The 20,001-nt window shown below is 66.6% G+C and overlaps 2 protein-coding genes across 4 annotated transcripts; one reads left to right on the forward strand and one right to left on the reverse strand.

The window, feature by feature from the left end:
- Nucleotides 1-625: 625 nt before the first annotated feature.
- TCEA2 (transcription elongation factor A2) lies at nt 626-8,143 on the reverse strand. 3 transcript variants are annotated; one of them, XM_079783826.1, is made up of 11 exons: nt 5,510-8,143; nt 5,155-5,224; nt 4,947-5,009; nt 4,537-4,642; nt 3,246-3,336; nt 2,374-2,504; nt 2,209-2,265; nt 1,676-1,830; nt 1,452-1,598; nt 1,011-1,082; nt 626-822 (listed from the first exon to the last, which is right to left on the reverse strand). In XM_079783826.1, exons 3-11 carry the CDS (start codon nt 4,971-4,973, stop codon nt 814-816), a joined length of 795 nt encoding a protein of 264 aa, XP_079639952.1. In that variant the 5' UTR covers nt 4,974-5,009; nt 5,155-5,224; nt 5,510-8,143; the 3' UTR covers nt 626-813. The 3 variants fall into 3 exon arrangements, with proteins under 3 accessions (XP_079639952.1, XP_079639951.1, XP_079639953.1); XM_079783825.1 differs by lacking the exon at nt 5,155-5,224 and having other exon boundaries at nt 7,268-8,140; XM_079783827.1 differs by lacking the exon at nt 5,510-8,143 and having other exon boundaries at nt 5,155-5,445.
- Nucleotides 8,144-16,455: 8,312 nt separating this feature from the next.
- On the forward strand, nt 16,456-18,524 carry SOX18 (SRY-box transcription factor 18). Its single transcript, XM_079784164.1, has 2 exons — nt 16,456-17,186; nt 17,308-18,524. Exons 1-2 carry the CDS (start codon nt 16,865-16,867, stop codon nt 18,093-18,095), a joined length of 1,110 nt encoding a protein of 369 aa, XP_079640290.1. The 5' UTR covers nt 16,456-16,864; the 3' UTR covers nt 18,096-18,524.
- Nucleotides 18,525-20,001: the final 1,477 nt, after the last annotated feature.

Genomic DNA, 20,001 nt, shown 5'->3' on the forward strand with positions numbered 1-20,001 from the left:
AGCAGGGGCCCTGTCTGCCCCCCCTCAGTAAGGGCCTGCACAGCGGAGGTGCCGGGCCCCAGCAGGGGCGGCCCCCCAGCGCCTCGCCAGGACCGGCAATGCAATGGCAAGCACTGCCCAAGCCTCGGGTGGGCAGGGTCCTGGAACGCCTCAAAGGTCACCCCAGAGACTGGCCTGCAGGGGCAGTACCCATGGGGTGGACCCTCCCTGAGGGTCCCCAGTGCCAGACACTGTTAATTCTGCTGTCTCAGGATGTGCTGGCCACTCGTCCCTGAATTTCTGGGACACAGAGGGGTTCGATGCTGCATGTGGTCCCAGGCGCTGAGCTAGTTGGGGGTCCAGCCCCCGCCCCACCCCCCATGCCTCCCAGAGCAGATCGGGGTGAGGACTGGCTGTCGGCAGGGCTGCCCGCCGGCTCGCCCTGGGCCCCGAGCAGCAGTGCCTGGGGAGGAGACCGGGTCCTCTGTGTGCCCAAGGCCCCCTCCACCCAGTGCCTCCAGCTCTGCTCCCCCAGGGCCACGCCCGTTCCCTGGCCCCGGGAAGGAGGGCTGTCCCCAGCGGCAGTGGGGAACCCAACTCACAGCTCCAGCCCTGCGCAGCCACCAGAACCCAAAGCCAAGGGCAGTGTGGTGGCAAAAAGAAACATTTAATAGTCTGGAGAAAGGTGCGCTGCAGATGGGGGGGGGGGGCAGGTGTCTGCCTTCTGGGGACAGCCGGGAAGGCACAGGCAGGGCTCCAGAGAGGCTGTGTCCACAGGAGGCGAGGAGGGGCGGCCAGCGCTGGCCGCCGCTGCAGGCACATCTGCACGAGGGCTCAGCAGAACTGCAAGGAATGGGGGCACTCGGCATCGGTGACCCTGAGGGCGGGAGGCGGGGGCGGGCAGGTCTCCACCACCCTCAGCAGAGCTCCCGGAGGCTGGTGAGCCGGGCTGTCCCCCAGTTCACACCGTGCCGACCCCACACGGGCTAGAGCACCCACCCAGAGGAAGGGGCCCGGGCTCACCCACGTACCTTCCAGCGGTTCCCACACTCATTGCAGACAACAAACGTGGTCATCGGCTCATCGGAGCTGCGGGTCTGCACCTGCGGGAGGACGTGGTGAGGCCCCGCAGCAGGTCTTCCCTGGCGTCACCCTGGAAGGCCACCCGTGCTGGCCTCACGCCCCGGGGTCCCTGCGGGTGACGTGCCACGGCCCCCCAGCGACCCCGCCTTCCCGCCACCTCCCGGGTCCACAGCAGCGTGGCCTCCGCGGGTCTGGGTGTGGTTCTGCAGCCGCCGCCAGGCCGCACAGCCCCCCTCGCAATAGCCCTCGGCCCCTCCAGGCAGGGCTGGGCCAGGCCCCCCAACTTTAGTGTCCACAGCAAGCAGGACCCACCCCCCAAGACACTGCTTACTGGGGGGGAGGCCCAAAGGTGACCATCACTCCCTGGCTGGGGCCCTGGGGGCGCACACCTGCGTGTAGGTGCAGTTCTTCTTCCTGCACTTGCTGCAGGTGAACAGGTCTGTCTGGGTGCCCCCGGTGCGGGCCATCTGGTGCTCCCGGATGGCCTCCTTGGTCATGGCCTTGCGGATCTCCTTCAGCTCGTCGCTGGCCATCTCCTGGGGGAGGGGGTGCTTAGCTGTGCAGCCAGCTCCGCAGGGCAGCGCCCCCCGCCACGGGGAGGGCAGGGGCGCACCTCCGACGTCATCACCGCGATCTGCTGGGGCGTGATGGTGCCGCACAGCACGTTCCGTCGCAGGTCAGGGTTCTTGGCGTCCTTGAGGTTGGCGATGCGGCTCCGCACACGGTTCTTGTACTTCATGTCCGTGTTCCCCACGTCCCGGAAGATGCGTGCGGGCATTTAAGGACCCGCTGTAGGCTGAGGTTGCTGGCCACCCACCGCACTGGGCCAGGGAGGGCCTCCGGGGGCCACCAGGGTAAGGGCTGGGCTGGGAAGAGGAGCCGGCACTCTGGGTCAGTCTGCCCCCCCGGTCAGGTGGTGAGCTGAGGGGCTGCTGGGGGCCCACCTGGACCCAGTCCTGGCTGGGTCCCAGCTGCAGGTTCAAGGCCAGGCCGCACCAGCAGGCAGAATCAGTCCTCAGCAGGCTCAGGGATGAGCCTACCTCGTCACCCAACAGCCTGGCAAAGGCGCCAGGACAGTGGCCGCCAGGGGGAGCTGGGCCTGGTGACACCCCTGGACCCCAGCCGGAAGCCCCGCACAAAGGATATACTCCTCGATCTGGGCCGACAGGCTCTCGCAGTCTGCACTGACGGCTGCGTGGTCACCTGCAGGAAGCAGCTCTCTCCAGCCGCCCGCCGGCTCCACCCCCCCTCGGCCGCCCAGCACCAGGTGGCAGCAGTGGGCTGGGGACCAGCTGTCCAGCGGGCACTCACGGTCCGTCTGCAGGGCGGCCGTCAGCATCTCCCGGCACTTGTTCCGCACGGCGTCGCCGGTGACCGGCACCGGGGGAAACGTGGTCATCCTCGGGGCCGGCAGCACCCTAGGCAGCTCCAGCCTCTTGCGGCTGGAGAGAGACAGGACCCTCGGACCACGTGAACTCACGAGACGCCGGTCACCAGAAAAGCCAACGTCACAGCCAGTGACCCATGCACCTGCGGTCCAGCGCAGCATGCCCTGGGGTCTGCCCCCCTGTCCAGAGGTAGTGAGGCCTGCTGGGTAGGGCACCCCTGACAGGGCACTAGGGGAACAGCATCACACCCAGGGGAGCCCAGGTCACGGGGCCACAACACCCAACACCATGTGCCAGATCGAGGAGAGGCAGGTGGGGCCGGGAGTCGCCCAAGGCCAGGTGCCCACCAGCATGGCCGCCCTCACAGGGCTAGGAGCCCCAGCCAGGCTGCCTGCCATCCAGGCTGCCTCCTCCAGCCCTCCCTCAGTCTCATGCCGGTCTCATGCCGTGACCCCACAGGGAGGGAGAGGCCGCAGTGAGTGATGCAAGTTCAAGGGTGTGCAACCTGAGAATCAGACCAGGGACGGCCTGCAGCCCGCTCAGGGTCGCAGCAGCTCTTTCAGCCCAGACCCAGCCTCGCCCGCAGTGGGGGGGGGGCTGAGGACAGTGTCTAGAGGAGCTCTGGAAGGGAGGCACCCCGACAGGCCAGGCCTGGCTGCTGGGAGGGTCCCTCAAGAGGCCAGCAAGGCCATGTTCATGTGCCCTCAGCCTGCCCGGGGCGGAAGGCAGCACCTTCATGCTGAGCAGGTGGGCCCCAGGCAGCAGGACGTGGGCGCCGCCTCCCAGGCGCACTACCTGGAGTCCTTGACCTCGGAGCCCTCCTTGGAGGATGACGTGGGCAGAGGCCCGCCCCTCCTCCGGTCCCTGGCTTTGGCATCTGAAGCATCTGCAAGTGCCCAGAAAGGAGGGGTGTGGCTGGCTAGGGGAAGGTAGACCGAAGGGCAGGGCCAGGCCAGGGAGGGGAGCAGATCATCACCAAGGCACAGCCTCAGGCCGCTGGCCAGCCGTCCCCTCCCCCCGCCCCCCAGGCCCTAGTGCTGAGCCTTCCTGCTAACAACCAGCTGGGGCCCTCTCCTGCCCAGCCGCAGACAGATGGCCCCCACACCCACACCGTTCTATACATACCCCCCTAGCAGGCTGCCTGTGGGCCTTTCTGGGGTCCCCCCAGCTGCCTGTCCTGCTGGAGGAGACTGCCATCCACCCACAGTGATTCCTGAGTCCAGTCTCCCTCACACACACACACAGACACACACAGACACACACACACACACACAGACACACACACACACACACAGACACACACACACAGACAGACACACACACAGACACACACACACAGACACACACACACACACAGAGACACACACACAGACACACACACACACAGAGACACACACACAGACACACACACACAGACACACACACAGACACACACACACACAGACACACACACACAGAGACACACACACACACACACACACACACACACACACACACACACACACACACGGTCTCCGCAGGTGAAGCATTTGAACTTGGACAAAGGCGAGGCAGGACAGGCCACTCCCCAGCTGGACCTCGGGCACCAGTGAGGCCCCTCCCCTGAGCACACCCCGCTAGGCTCCTGAGACGCTGGTCTCCCTGGGACCTTCGTGTGGGATGCGGCTCCCACCCGCCACCAGGCCACACGGGCCAGAGGGAGGCCCAGGACACAGGTCTGCGCTCTGCCGGCTGGGGCCGCGCACAGGCAGGAGGGGCTCCGGGCCTGAGGCGGCAGCGGCTCCGTGTCCCCAGGAGGCTGCCCCAACCCCTCTGACCCTCTGAGGGGCAATGCCCCCTTCCTCTCCGCCACCTCCCTCCTCTTCCCTCCTTTTCCTCCCCCTCGGCCCCTCTCCCTCCTCCCCCTCCCTTCGCCCCTGGCTGGGTGGTTCCCTGTCCTCCTGCCCGAGCCCTGCACTCACCCTCCACTCTCCTCCCTCCTGGCTCTGCAAAGCAGCCGACCCTCCCAGGGCCCTCAGCCCCCTCCCCAGGTGGCTCTGACTCGGGGACAGCGGGGCCCCAGCACGGCCCGGCTGCTGACTCGCACCCAGGAGCTTCTTCCAGGACTTGATGAGCGACTTGGCCAGTGCGATGACCTCCTCATCCGAGCTCTGCTTCCGCAGGGCGTTGACGGACATGCCGACCCGGGTGGACTGCAAGGCAAGCCTGTGGGCTGGGGCAGCCGCCCAGCCGCCTCACAGACCCTCGGAGGCTCCCCCAGGGCGGGGCTAAGGGAAGGGGACACTTTCCGAGGGCTACCGCCCCCCCCCCCCGGGACTTGGGAAGCTCAGTGTGAGGGCAGGTGGGCCACCCTGTCCCTCCCCATCTCAGAACAGAACAAGGCAGGGACGGGCCCCTCGGGAAGGTGTTGGTGCTGACCAAGGACGGGGCCAGGGAGCCCTGCGAGCGTCCCGGCGCGGCCCCGGAGCCGTCCTGAGCAGGGGCACGAGGGCCTACCTGAAGCAGGTGCAGCGTGACCGGCATGGCCTTCAGCTCCCGCAGCAGGTCCACGGCTCCCTCCTGGAAAGGGCGGGGTGCTTCATGAGGACTCCGAGGTCGCAGTGCACAAGCCCACCTCTGACACACGAGGGGGGACAGGGCAGTGACGATTGGAGATCACCTGGTCAGGTGCCCGGGGCGGCGGGAATAAGGGCCGTGCACTCACCCAGCATTACAGGCCGTGTGACTTGTCACCCAGCATCGGCCACTGACCAAACCAGGACGACGGGAAATGCCTTGGGGGGCCACAGCCAGGTGAAGGGGTGGCCCAGGGGTGCCCACTGTCCTATGCAGTCCCATGTCCCTTGCCCAGGTGCCTCTTTCTAAAGTGGCCCACTCACCCGCTGAGAGGGGCTGACCCAGGACCCAGGATGCCTTCCCAGCCCCCACCCCACCCCACCCCCATCCGTCTCTGCAGGACTCCCTCAGGCCCTGGCCAGCGCCCCCCTCGCCTGGACTCTTAGGCCCCTGGTCTTCCTCTGGCTCCCCCCACCCCACACCCGTTTTCTCAAAGCCCTCACACAGTAAGGCACGGCCCTCCGGACGTGGCTCCCAGGGCGCCCGAAGGGCGTGCCCCCCCTCCCTCCACAGCTGTTCACACGACACCTTCTCAGCGGCCGCTCCCCACCCTTCTCCCTGCTTTCCTTCCCTCCACAGATGCTTCGGTTTCTCACGCAGCGAGGTTTTCACGTGTCTCTCCCCTGACGTAAAGGGCAGAGATGACCCCACCCGGCCACCCAAGCTGGTGAGAGCCTCAGATGTCCCCGGTCATGGGAGGGCTTGGCCCACCCCAACACCAGTCTGGGTGGCATCTCTGCTCAGGCTGCAGCCCTGGGTGATCTCCTCCGAGGGGACGACGTCGCCAGCGCCAAGGGCACAGTGCCACTCACTGCTCATCTCCCCTGACGGCGCCTCAGGCTCAGAATGCCAGCTTTCTGGGGCTCCAGACCAGAGAGACAAACTCGATTCCTGACATCCCAAGCAGGGCCCCAACTCCCGCAGGGCCTTCGTGGGCACTGGAACCCCCGAGAGCCTCTGCCAGCTCTCACCCCACTCCTAGCACCCGCCCGCCACTCCACAGGCAGTGTTCACCAGCCACGGCTGCTTCCCGCACTGTCCCCTGGGGCTTGGGGTGAGCATTGCTCCTACCTGCATACCCCTCCCCAGTCCTGCCTGGCCCCATCCTGCCCTACATGGGTTTCAGGACCCATCGCTATCCCCCGCTGGGGGTGTTTATTGGTCGTTTTGTCTCCTTCAGGGGCAGCAGCTTCTTTCTCTGGTCATCTCTGGGAAAGGCTACATACTATTCCCACTCCCTCCCAGGGGTTTGCACACAAGGGGCAGGGTGAACGAATGCCTGGGAGCCGGACCCTTTCCCAGCAACCGGGTCAACCAGGGATCCAAACCGTCAGTGCAAGCACCCAGCCGGGATGATGCAGGGATGCGAGCCCAGGACCTCCACCGGCTGAGGTCACCACTCCGCCTGGACCCAGGAGCTCCGGTGAGCGGAGCCTCCCAGGGCCGGCCAGGACCCTCTCCGCCCACAAGGATGCTTCCGTGGAAGGGCATGCAGGGCGCCGAGGCCTCCAAGCTGTTGGAACCCCACCTGCCAGGCCCCTCTGCAAAGGTCCTGGCGGCAGAACAAGAGGCCCGGGCACCCCCGCCGGGCTCCCGGACCCGGAGGGCGCTGTCCTGGAGGTTCCTACTGCCCCCCACTCCCCAGTGCTGCTGGCCGAGTCCTGGCTAAAGAAGGGAACGCATTTATTAAGGAAACCTGGTTCTTGTGAGGCGGGGACAGGGAAGGCCTGTGGCGGCCCCTGACAGGTGACACGCGGGCCCCGGCCCCGCAGGGACTGCAGGGTGAGAGCCGACCTCGCACTCCCGTCTTGCGGGCCGGAGGGTGCGGGCCGGGGGTGCGGGCCGGGGGTGCGGAGAGGCGGCCCCGGCTAGGCTGGCGCGTCGCAGGCCCGGAGGGGCGGGGCCGAGGAAGGGCATCGCGGGCCGCCCGCGGGGTCCGGAGCCGGGGCTGGCGAGGGGCGGGTCCCAGGCCTGCCGTTGGGGTCCGAGTCCAGAGCGGTGGCTGCCGGACTGGTCCAGGCCTGATGGCGGCCTAACCGTGGGTGCGGGGTGATGGGCAGGGCTGGCCCGGGGCAGGGGTCTCGGCTCGGCCACCGGCGGGGTCTCGTCCTGCCCCTCGGGTAGTCTCCCGGGCCCTGACGGGGGCTCGGCGGGCTCGGCGGGGCGGGGGTCCCGGGGTCCTGGCGGCCCGCGCCCCTCACCGCGGTCTTCTTGGTCACCATCTTGTCCAGCCTCCGGGCGATGCGCGTAATCTCCTCCTCCTTGCCCATCATTGCCTCAGGGGCAGCGCCCCCAGCGCCCGCCGCGCCAGCCTCAGCCTCTCGGCCCAGACGCCAACCCCCGGCCGTCACCGCCTCCCGCACCCGCCGCCGCCGACGCAGCCTCGCCGCGGGAGGGAGACCCTCTGTTCAAACCCTTGGCCCCCGCGCCCGCCGCGCTGCAAACTGGGACATGTAGTTCTCACTGCCGCCCACCTCGCGCGCGCTCTTCCCGCTCTGGACCACAACTCCCAGGAGCCACGCGGGTGCGTACCGCTTCTTGGGAATTGTAGTCCTGACGCAGGCCGTCATGGCAGACCGACGGAACCGAAGGACTCGCAGTCCCACAAGCCCCCGCACGGTCCAGTTAGCCGGTGGAGGGCGCTGCGGTGGCGCGTGGGGCTAGGACATGAGTACCAGGTGCGGCTTGGACCCCGAGATGTACCCGCATCCCCCGCAATCCTCCTCCCTGAGTTGGCCAGGGGACCCACTGCGCGAGAGACTCTAAGGTCCCTCTCTCCACCCCCTTTGAGCCCTCCTCTTCCACCACCCGCTGTCGCAGGGCAGCCGCATTCTGACTGGTGCCCAAGAGCAAGCCCTGCAGAAGATGCCCTGAGCGCTCAGCTCCGGATTTGGGCATCTAAGGCTTCGTGCAGGGCGCCGCCCGGAGGCCCCAGGGAACAGTAACAGGTTCTGGCGTCTGGGAGAGGCATGGGCTGGGGTTAGGCGCCAAAGGACTTGGAGAGGCTGTGTGGCCAGGGACCCTGCCTCCACAGTCATCTGCCCCATGCGAATTCCTGACTGCCACTTCAAATAAGTCATTGACCACTTTGTGCCTCGGTCTTCCCATCTGTGAAATGGGATGTTGATAGTATCTCCCTCACTGGGCTGCTGTCTGGGCACAGGAGAGAGCATGAGCAATTAGGTTGTCACCACCCTTGCTGCTGGAGCTCCAGGGGAAGGGCCAGACTGCACTGAGTTGAAGGGATGGCCTGGCCCCGGGAAGATTGGGGAGGAGGGGAGGGACGGTGTCAGCATCTCCACCAGATGTCTACCACCTCCTCAGTGATGCAGATGCCGGGTGATTTGCTGTAGGGGGCACAATTCTGGGGGAGGGTAGAGGCCAGGGGACTGAGGTCTATAGGATTGTGGGCCCCACAGTCACTAAAATTCAAGTCAAGTAACTGTGAGGCCAGATGGAAGATGAGATGTTCAGATGGCCCCAGCTGACCATGACTTAGCTGTAAATGAGCTTCCCAGCAGCCAAAGTGAAAAGGAAAACATAGGTTATGAGATTCTTAGTAATTATTAGTATAAGGAAAAAGCATGGAATTCCGCATAGGGAGCAAAGGTTTTCCAGTGTAACAGAACACAGCACCCCCAATTTACAAAGCAGCACTGATTCTGCCCCTCACATGAGCCTGGGCCATAGCTCTGAGCCCAGCCCAACCATGTAAGTACTCGAGGTCAAAATCTCCTGTGTGTGCAGCCGTTGAGGGTCCAGCAATACCAGTGACACCAGGGAGATTGGAGCCACACACCCTTCAACCTCTCCACAGGTGACAACTGACTACAAGGGGCTGCCAGGGACCTGTGCACAGAACCAGCAGTAACTCCGGACGACCCCGTCCCAGAGTCAGGCTTCCATGCCGGAGCCACCTGCACTGTGCGGGAGTTCAGGCTCCATCGCAGGGAGGGCTGTGGGCCCCAGGTCCCCGGCTTGGAAGCCATCTGTCCCCCCTTGTCCTGCCCATTTCCTTGTGCCAGACTCCCACAGGGATGTGTCCACGAGACTGCCCAGCCAGGCCCCCAACAGGCAGGGTAAGCGGATGGAGGACTGCTCAAAGGGAACTCCCCTTCATGCTGGCACCACTTCTAAGCACCACGACCGGGGATCCAACAGCGGCTGGAGCACAGGGGAGAGGAGTAAGCCCACTGGTCAGCGTGGAGCAGCCCTGTGTGCCCTCTGCAGCAGGAGACGCGTGTCCTAGAGACCTCAGAACAGCCTCAGGCCCCTAAGGGTAGAGGCAAAAGGAGAAGATGAGCCCAGCCAGCGAGGCTCAGGGGTTGAGTGTCAACCTAGGAAGCAGGAGACCATGGTTTGATTCCCAGTCAGGGCACATTCCCGGATTTCGGGTTCAATCTCCAGTGGGGGGCATGCAGGAGGCAGCCAATCGATGATTCTCTCTCATCATTGATCTTTCTCTCTCCCTCTCCCTTCCTCTCTGACATCAGTAAAAACGTTTTTAATTATTTGAAAGGGAGAGGGTGAGCACGGGCCTCTCAGAAGTCTCGCCTGGATGTCAAGAAGGGTGTGTGCCAGACGCCCGCCCAGGCCCAGGCCGCAATGGGGCAGAGTCTGGGCGTCGACACAGCCTCTGGAGCAGGCTGCTGCCAAGAGCCAGCCTCAAGGCCAGTCCCCACCTAATCTCTCCCTGGGACGGTCAGCACAAAGGACTGGGGAGAGAGCGGACGTGCAGACACCCGGAGAGCCAGCCTGAGGGCTCACCCTTATCTTCCTGGGTAGACCGCCCTGGCGAGGGATGGTCTCCCAGCATCCTGTGCAAGGGGCTCTGGGTAAGGGACACCGCTAAGTGTTTAGCTGGACTGAAGACGCGCCAGTGCAGCCCTGTGAGTGTCCGCTCGTGCACGAACGTAAGGACACGAGGAGAGGAGGCACTACCCCCTTCCCAGCCAGAGTGGGAGCCCAACTGCCTGCCCGTGGCCCTCCGTCTCCGTGAGGAGCCGGGTGGTCTCCACCTCGGGGGCTGTGGGGGCCACAGAGACAGCTCGTAGGAGCAGGCATGTCTCAGTGCATCAGAGGCCCAGACACTAACAACCGCGGAGAGCAAGGCGCTGTGGCCCCGAGGGTGATGGCCAAGAGGTGGGGCCTGCAGGAGGAGTGCCCAGCAGAGGGTTCGGCCTGTGGGGCTGAAGCAGGGCGTCCGGGGAGTCTGGCCCAAGGAAATGGGCAGGACAAGGGGGGACAGATGGCTTCCAAGCCGGGGACCTGGGGCCCACAGCCCTCCCCTGCGATGGAGCCCTGAACCCCACACAGTGCAGGTGGCTCCGGCATGGAAGCCGCCACCGCAGGGGAGGGGTGCGGCCCTGTGTAAAGTGAGCCAGAGTCCAGGGTCCAGGTGGGGTGACCCCGCTCCAAGGCCCCTGTGGCCCAGCATGAGCAGTGGCCTCTAGGTGGCGGGACTGAGCCACGGACCGGACCTGCCTGTCAGCCAGGCATTCACCCTCCCCTAGGGAGGCCCAGCCTGCGTGGCCACCACCTGAGGCAGCCCAGCAGGACTGTGGTCAGCCCTGGAGAGGCCTTCCCTCGTGGGGGCTGTAGGGGGGTCCCGCCTCGCCAGGGCTCACGCTGAAGTAGCACTGGCCAACCCCCAAACTCCCAGCTCCCCACCTGAAAAGTCCCTGTCCTTGGGCCCCTTGTGAGTTCATGACCCCCAGAACCTTGCTCACCTCTGACCCCTGATGGACCTGACCCGACCTTGGGAATGTCCTTCTCCAAGGAGCTTCCCCAGCCTGCGCCCAGAGGGTGACGTCAGATGTGGGGCTCCCCTTCCCGGGGTCCCTGAACCTGGCCTCAGCCCCCTGAACCCAGCGAGCCCCCAGAGCTGGGTCCTCCCGCCGCTCGCCCCTCCCACCTCACTCCAGCCTGGGTTTGGAGCCATGACTGTGGATGTGTGGGGAACTGGGCGCTCCTTATTAGAGGTCACAGCTTAAGAGGAATAAGGAGTGGGAGACAGCACACTTACCTCCCAGACCCCTACCCCCATCCTATTCCAGAAAGCCCTCCTGGACACGCCGTCGGCCCACCACTAGGGGGTTTCACTCAGTTCCCACGGTGTGCCAAGGGGCGCGCGGGGACACACACACACACACACACCACCCCCCGGGGCTGCCCTCCCCTCAGGATTGTATCCCCTCCAGGCCTTCCACACTCCACCCCTTTACTGAGAGAGACGGGGTGACCTCAGGAGCCCTCTGTAGGAGCCCCACTCTGTCTGGGGACACCCCAGGTCCATTCCACACAGGCCCCACACACCTTTAGCCCAGAGGCCTGCTCCTCCCGTCCTCAGTCCACAGGAACGTCGGAAGCTCAGGCCATTTATTTTCTATTTGTGTCCCCTGCCCCCCGCCCGCCCAAGGCCGGCAGTGACCCCAGCGGGTCGCCTCCGTGCTTCCCTCCCGGCGGGGCGGGCCTTGGTGGGAAGGCCTGTGCTGCTCAGCTCACAGGCCCTTCGTGTCCCGTGGCCCCGGCAGGCACTCCCATCCCTGCCCTGAGGCAGCTCTCCTGGCCAGCACCCGCGCTGTGAGCCTCTTCCTCAGACCCTCTGGCCCACCGTGCGACCACAGTCCCGCACAGGGACTCCGTGGGACTGGGACCCAGCCTGCTCCTCTGGGTCCGGCAGGGCAGCGGCCAGGGGCGTCGATCCTGTGAACCAGTGCGTGTCTCCGCTCTGCACTGCAGCCCTCTCTCTGGGCCTCCGGCTCCCGGGCTGCAGAATGGGGAGAGCCAGCTGCCCAGAGCAGGCTCTCTTGGAGTCTCCAGCCAGTCCATCAGCCAATCACCTTGGCCCAGGTCCAGCTTCCCACCCCCCTCCCCCTTCTACCCCATCCCACCCCCACCAGAGGCAGCACTTGGCGGAGGCAGGCATCCCTAGAGGCTGGCTGCTCCAGGCCGCTCTAACAATGCTCCCCACACAATTCCCAGAAACGCCGCCCTCCCTGCCCTGCCAGCCCGCCAGCCCGGCGGCCACTCCACCTCCCCTGCCCTCCCCAGGGGCCCCAGGCAGCAGCAAGTCAGGGGCGATGGGTGAAAGGAGGAGGTCAGCAAACCCTGGGGCCCAGGCACACCAGCCCTGCCCTTCCGGAGAGAAATAGAGGGGCTTCGTGAGGGGGTTGGGGACAAGGGGACAGGCCTTGGGAGGTGGCCTTGGCCAGGCCCAGACCCGCCTTTGTCACCTGGCCCTGTGCTGAGGTGGCGGCAGCTGTCCGGTGACAGGCCTCCTGCTCAGAGCCCTCCCGGGCCCCACAGCCCCCCCCTGCTCTTCCCACGGCCTGCACACTCCCTGCCCGGGCATGTGCACACGCGGTCCCTCTGTGTAAACACTCCCCCGAGATCCCTCATGACGTTCACATGTTTCCTTCAAGAAGCAGCTCAAGAGTCACCTCACGAAAGTCAGTGGCACCCCAGACACAGCCCCTCTCCTCCACGTGGCACCTTCCCTGGAGCAAGCACAGGGCACCCCATGTTCGGACGTCTCTCCTCGGGCTGGAGCTCCCCCTGGCAGAGACGGGGGTCTGATCTGCTTGCTGCCGAAGCCCACTTCCTAGAGCAGGGCCCGGGGCAGCACGATGGCAGAGGGCCAGGTCCTGTCCCTGAGCTGGAAGGGCGGGCGGTCCCTGAGAACACAGACCCAGCCGCTCTGACAGCCCCCCCCCCCCGCCGCCCCCGGCTGTGCCATCAAAGCCGCTTGTCACCACAGCTGCAGGGCCGAGGGGCTGGTGACCACCTCGGGGCTCGGCTCCTTCCCCCCCTGCTTCCCCGGACCTCCAGGGGAGTGTGGGGCCAGGCCCGCCAGGGGCCACTGCACTCCGGGGCCGGGATACCCATGTGTGCCAACACACGGCCCCACGCAGGGCGCACAGAGCCCCAAGAGCCACGAAGGGGGGACGGGGCACAACTTCTGCAGAACAGGCACCTCAGAGCCAGCAGGGCACTGAGATCTGAGGAAAGAAGCCGCACCAGCAGCTGCTTGTGCCCAAATTGGGTGGCACAGGGTGGAGCCAGGGGCAGGAACACCGGACGATGGCACAGACGGTGTCTGGCGCCTGCTCGGCCAGGCCGGCCCTCCGGCTCCCGCGCCTCAGCTGCAGCCTTCCTTCCGGAGCCGGTGTTTCCTGGCTCCTCCCTACTGTTGCCAAGGAAACCTAGAGCCACCCACCCCAGCCTCGTTCCCATGGAGCCCTGCTGAGCAGAGAGGGGGCCACACAGCATGCAGCAACCCCCAGGACACACAGCCACACAAGGCCCCACAGCTTACACAGCTCAACACCCACTGACACAGGAACACACAAAAGTCCCCCCACCACGTGTGACCTAACCCAACGACCACAACTTGTCTGCCACCCCCCAGCCTGCTATCTCTCAGGGCTCCCCACCCCCCAGGCCTGCTGGCCCAGCAGCACTCAGGCCAGATCCGACACCCTGCACAGCAGCCCCCATCGCCCCACACGCCGAGGCACCCCCCGTGACAGCAACACACCCTCTGCCCACTCCGAAGGCTCAGACCCCCGCCGCCCCACACCCACAAGCACTCGGACCCCAGTCCCAGCAGCAGCTCCGCCTGCTGCAGGCCCCTGTGACTGGGAATCCCAGCCCACTGGAGCGCTCCACCCTCACCTGGCCCCCTCCCACCACCCTTCCCAGCAGAGGCCCACAGCACTGGGACCCAGCACCCAGGAATGGGCAGGAGGACCAGGTGGAGCATGGGCCCGGGGCCAACTGAACCAGACTGGTCACTGGGCAAGAGACACACAGGCACACACGTGTGCCCACTTGATTCCAGGTCGCCAGGTGGCCTGCCCAGAGGCGCTGTCCCCACGCAGAGGCCCAGGCTGACCCTCACCTCACATTCCCTGGGAGCAGCACAAGGACCAGCACGAGGACCTGGGCCAGGCCTGCAGCCCGGGTCTCAGGACACGAGGCAGGATCTGAACTGGGGAGCCTGGCTCCAAAACTGAGGTCTCAGGAGACCAGAGAGTCCCCTCGACCCGGACCTGTATCCAATGGGGACCCACCTCCACCCTCTAGCGCAGGAGGGCCCAGCCCACAGGACTCGGTAATTGGTCCCAGGCTTGCTGCTCCTGCGGCAGGGCTGGGCGGGGGCGCCTGTGAGGGCTGTGCCCCGGGCAGTGCCTGGGAGGTCTGCCGCCCCCACAAAAAACCACTGAGGGGGATTACCCAGCATCCTTTGCAGGCTTCACCAGAGGTTGGGGGGTCCAGTCCAGGCTGAGGGAGGTAGTGAGCAGAGGGCGGCAGAGCAGTGTCTACACGACACGCAGGCCCGCCGCACACTTAGAGAGGGCTTGCCCTCCACTGTACCTTTTGTCTGGGGAGTTAGGGGCTCCACACAGGGGCCCCCCAAGGCGGGGCAGCGGCCAACTGAGCCTCAGGCCAGCCTGAGCTGGGTCCTGGAAGCATAGGAACGCCCCCAAACTCATTAATCACCCACACTTTGGACAGAGCTGGGACCACAGCTTAGTGGCCAGAGAAGTCTTGGGGATCCCCCCTTGGTGGGTGTTGAGGGCAGGACTGCACTTGAGCAGGACCCCCATTCTAGGTCCTGTTCAACCTCCAACACTAGAGCTTACCTCACCCCCAAACCCAGGCTGACAGGCACAGGCAGACCACACACAGACAGACACCCACATCTGAGGTGCTGTCCTCCCTCCCCTCCCCCCTCCCCCCCCCCCCCCCCCCCCCCGCCACACACACAGCCAGCCACACCCCACACCAGCCTTGCAGAGCCCCGGGGAGTCCTCACCCCCATTGTTCTCCCATCTGGACAGTGGGCCTGAGGGGCCGGGCTGTCCACACCCTTGCCAGGCAGCTCAAAGGAGAGAGTAGCCAGCCCCCCAGGGAGGTAGGGGCACCTGGGAGCTCTCACCTTGCCCCGACCAGTCCCACCCACAGGACAGGACCTCCAGACACCTGAGCTGAACTGTTGGACCAAGAGGGAGGGCCACTGGCTGGGGCCAGGCGAGGCCCTGGCGGGTGGGGGGGGCCGGGGGAGGTAATGCGGGGCTGCCTCACAGCAGCTGGACAACTCCGGCTGTCAGGGCAGCAGGGGGTCAGGCAGGGCCCCTTCAGGAACTGAAATTCTTTCACAATGGGGTGGGGGAGGCAGGGGGCACTGCAGTGGGGGACCCCAGATGCCTCCTTCCTGAGCCCCAATGACCATTGTCCCAGAACAGCTGCTGCCAGGCTGAGCCAGGCCTTGGAGACCCAGACCACACCCAGAGCCTCTGCCGGGTAATGACCCCCTCAAACCCACCCATCCACCTGGAGTCCCCCCCACACACCTGCCCACAGGGTTCACCCCTCACTGGTCAGAGGGGAGCCGGCCCCACTGGGAGGGCCTGCGCGCCCGTCCACCCAGGGCCCTCCGTTTCCCGCCTGCCTCCCCGAGAAGCCAGTTCCTTGGCCGCCTGAACATCAGCTGGGCTCAGGGTCCTGGAACTGGTGGCAGGGCCCGGGACCCGGAAGCCAGGCTGAACCCCCACCCTTCACTCCTCCTCTGGCTGTTGGATGAGACCCTACAGGCCCAAATCACCTGAGGGCCCTCAGGGGACCCCGTGGGGTCCTGGCCTTCCCTGGGCAGCAGGGCCTTGGGGGAGGTGTAGGCCCCAGTGGGGTCCACCGCAGTCAGAGTGCAGATTGTCTATGGCCCAGAGGGGCCACCAGGGTCAGAGCATGAGGGCCTCTGGTTCCCTGACACCTGTGGTCACACCAAGAAGCTGCCCACACCTGGCCAGGGCTCCTGGCACCGTGCGGGGGGTGGGGTGGGGTGGGGTGGGGGGCGCTGGGAGCTCCAGGGCTCAGAGGGGTGTGTAGGAGGAAAACTCCGTGGGAGCCCGCGGCTGCCTAGGATCCTTGCTCCACCCTCACAGACCCACCCTCAGCAGGACCTCCGCTCAGAGCCCAGGCCCCTCCTGCTGGGGGGGGGTGGGAGGGGGCCGGAAGTTCCTCTGGAAATCCTCCTAGGGCTGAGGGCTGGTAGGAGGGGCTCCCCCTCCCTCCTCCCCTCCCTGCCCCCCTGCCCAACCCTGGGTCCTGCCTCCCTCTCCTCTGCTGCCCTGGTGGGCAGGTAACCAGCTGGGCCGTCCCAGGCCCCACCCCGCACCAGCAGGCCCCGGGGAGGTGGAATGAGGCCCTTTGCCCAGGTGTGTCCCGTTCTGAGCGGGTTTGGGGGGGGGGGGGGGGCGGGCGTAAAGACCATCTTCCCCATTAACCCCACGGACAGGACTGAGAGGTCACGTGTGTGGAGGGTCGGGGACATTACACCCCCGGTTACCAAGAGCACGGCCCCCTTAAGGGAGCCAGACCCACGGGAGGCCTCCCACGGCGCTTCCTCCCACGGCAGTCTCAGGCAGGCGGGTCCGACTCCGGGGGGCGGCACTCAGCTCTGAACGCCTGCCAGCCCTGAGGCGCCCCTCGGCTTCAGCCACATCAGTGCCCCTCGCCCCGGGGGTCTCCTTCAGAGACGGGGTGGGGGGCACGAGGCGCAGGCGGGCGGGCTGTGCCTGGAGGAGAAAGGGAGCCCCCGGGAGGGGGCGGCCTCGGCCCGCCCCGGCCCGCCCGCCCCACCGCCGATTGGCCCCGGGCGGCTATATCTGGGCGCCCACCCGGCGCGAGGCCACCGCCGTCCCCACCGCCGTCCACCCGCCCGCCCCGGCCCCGAAGTGACCGCCGCCGGCCCTCCGCGCTCCCGCGCTCCCTTCGCCCGGCCGCGCCCAGCTGGAATGCAGAGATCGCCGCCCGGCTACGGCGCACAGCACGACCCGCCCGCCCGCCGCGACTGTGCATGGGCCCCGCGACCCGGGGCCGCCGCTGAGGGCCCCTCCGCCGCCCCCGTCGCGCCCGCCTCACCGCCCAGCCCGCCGCGCAGCCCCGATCCTGGGAGCTATGGCCTCGGCCCGGCCGGCCGCGGAGAGCGCCTGGCGGCCGACGAGCTGCGCATTCGACGGCCCATGAACGCCTTCATGGTGTGGGCGAAGGACGAGCGCAAGCGGCTGGCGCAGCAGAACCCGGACCTGCACAACGCGGTGCTCAGCAAGATGCTGGGTGAGTGGCGGGGCGGGGGGCGGGGCGGGGGCGCCTCTCCCGGGAGGGCCGGGGCGGCGGGCGCGCGGGACCCCCGGAGTCGAGCCGCGCGAGGGCAGCCACTGACCCGCCGCGCCCGCAGGCAAGGCGTGGAAGGAGCTGAGCCCGGCGGAGAAGCGGCCCTTCGTGGAGGAGGCGGAGCGGCTGCGCGTGCAGCACCTGCGCGACCACCCCAACTACAAGTACCGGCCGCGCCGCAAGAAGCAGGCGCGCAAGGCGCGGCGCCTGGAGCCCGGCCTCCTGCTGCAGGGCCTGGCGCCCCCCGCCCCGCCGCCCGAGCCCTTCCCCGCGGCGCCGGGCCCCGCCCGTGCCTTCCGCGAGCTGCCCCCGCTGGGAGCCGAGTTCGACGGCCTGGGGCTGCCCACGCCCGAGCGCTCGCCGCTGGACGGCCTGGAGCCCGGCGAGGCCGCCTTCTTTCCGCCGCCCGCGGCGCCCGAGGACTGCGTGCTGCGGGCTTTCCGCGCGCCCTACGCGCCCGCCGAGTTGTCCCGGGACCCTGGCGGCTGCTACGGGGCGCCCCTCGGGGAGGCGCTCCGGACCGCGCCCGCCCCCGCGGCGCCGCTCCCCGGCCTCTACTACGGCGCCCCGGGCGCCCCCGGCCCGCTCTCGCCGCCGCCCGAGGCCCCGCCGCTGGAGGGCGCCGAGCCGCTGGGGCCCGTCGCCGACCTGTGGGCGGACGTGGACCTCACCGAGTTCGACCAGTACCTCAACTGCGGCCGGACTCGGCACGACGCCGCCGGGCTGCCCTACCACCTGGCGCTGGCCAAGCTGGGCCCGCGCGCCATGTCCTGCCCGGAGGAGAGCAGCCTGATCGCCGCGCTGTCCGACGCCAGCAGCGCCGTGTACTACAGCGCCTGCATCTCGGGCTAGGCCGGCCCGCCGCCCCCGCCGCCCCCGCCGCCCGCCGCCGCCCGCAGGGGAGGCTGCAGCCGCCGCCCGCCGCCGCCGCCGGGGACCGCGGAGCTCCAGCCCGGCCAGCGGCCGCGGGCCCTGCAAGGCTGGGTCCCACTCGTACCGGCTTCTCCAGGACGCGCCCGGTCCTAGCACCTGTGGGCTGGCCCTGCCAGGGTTAAGTTTTCGAAGCGCCTAATCTTCCCCTGCAGTGTTTTCTAGAATCAGGCTGTATTTTTTACCTTGCCTTTTTTTATATACATAATACACTATATTTAAATTTTAAACTTTTAAATCTTTTCTTCCAAGGGGTTTCAGTAATCAAAGCATCAATGTAGCAAGGGCTTTTTAAATAGGAGGAATCACAGTGTTTGTTTGCTGTAAAGGAGGAGCCTGGAGCTGGTCCCCTGGGCCAGGTGAGGCCACAATAAAGTGCCTCCTCTTTGCCCCTGAGCACCCGCCTGTCTGTGGTCGTTGGGGAGGAGGGAGCAGTTCCGTGGGGGCCCTGGGCATGCCCTTCCCTCCAGATCTCCCTCGAGAGTCTGACCCCAGCTTGGACCCCACAGCACCCACTTTTCCCTCCTTCCCAGAGAGAGTGGGTGGGAGGCAGGAGCTGTGGGCACTCCCCACCCTCCCAGCCCTCCATTTCCCTCTGCCCTGCCCCATTTTCACTCAAGCCTCATAGGGTCAGACTACTGAGCAATCCCCTCACCCAGGTTTCCTCCAACTCGTCTCCTCCTTAAACTTCCTTTATGCCCAGGGACTGCCCAAGATGCCCTCCCGGCCGGAGACCGGCAGGGTTAACACCTGTATGTAGACACGGCATCCTGGACCCGCCTGTCATTTTCAACCCCGCGTCTCCAGAGAGGGTGGAGCCATGACACACCCATGATGCCCCAGGGTCACCTGTCCGGACCAGAGCAGGGGCAGGCCGCACATCTCCAGCCTCCCTCTCTGGAGTCACAAGGCGCCTCCTCTGCCCCCAGGACGGGCCCTTCCCACCCCGCCCCCTTGGCCCCAGCCCCTGCCCAGCGCCCCCAGGTTTGGAAAAGTCGGCAACAGTCAGCTTCGTGGGTGATTCCCCTGTGGGATGGAGTCCATTGGCACCCCCAGACCTGACTCCCCGGCACCAGCTCCTCAGGGCCTAGCAGGTCTTCTAAGCCAAGGGGAAAGTCACGTGTTCCCCTGTCCTGTCCCAGCCCCCCACCCCATGGTATATTTAGGGTCCTGCTGATCCCTGACCACCCTGATGGGGGGAAGTCACACTCAGTTTCCCACGAGCGTGTGCTGGGGGGAGCATGGTGTCAGATGCACAGGCCCCGTGATGCAGGTGAAACAATCTACCTGCACGCCTGTGAGCATGCTTGTAAGTCAGTACGTATGTGTGTGTGCACATGAGGGTCTGAGCACAGCTGCGATGCTGAGATTGTGACCATCCATGAAGGTGTCTGTGTATGGTATGAGACTCTGTGTGCACACGGGTGTGCAGCAAGCCTGAGCCTGGCTGCTCACGCGCCTGTGGAAGCCTCGGTGTCACGCACGGGGTCGGCTGCCTGAGTGCGTGTGGGGGAAGGTGTGCGGCTGTTATGGGGGTCCCGCCTCTTGGAGGTAGGCTGACATCAATCACCTGTGTGTTAACTGGCATGAGCCCTGCATCTCAGCTGGCAGAGTTGGGGAGCAGGACCTGGGCCTCCTGTCCCCACCCCATCAGCAGCAGGGCCCAGAAAACTCAGAGACAGGGATGGAGAAAGACCAGCTGAGGAAGCCAGAGATGGACTCGGAGGTGGAGAGAGGCCTCCAGGGGGTGGCGGGACAGACAGAAATAGCCCACAGGACACCAAGAGCAGCCCCCACTCCGTCAGAGCTCACGTGACGGCCAGCACAC

This window comes from Cnephaeus nilssonii (genome assembly GCF_951640355.1).
Source record: "Cnephaeus nilssonii genome assembly, chromosome: 11".
In the NCBI taxonomy this organism is placed as follows: domain Eukaryota; kingdom Metazoa; phylum Chordata; class Mammalia; order Chiroptera; family Vespertilionidae; genus Cnephaeus; species Cnephaeus nilssonii.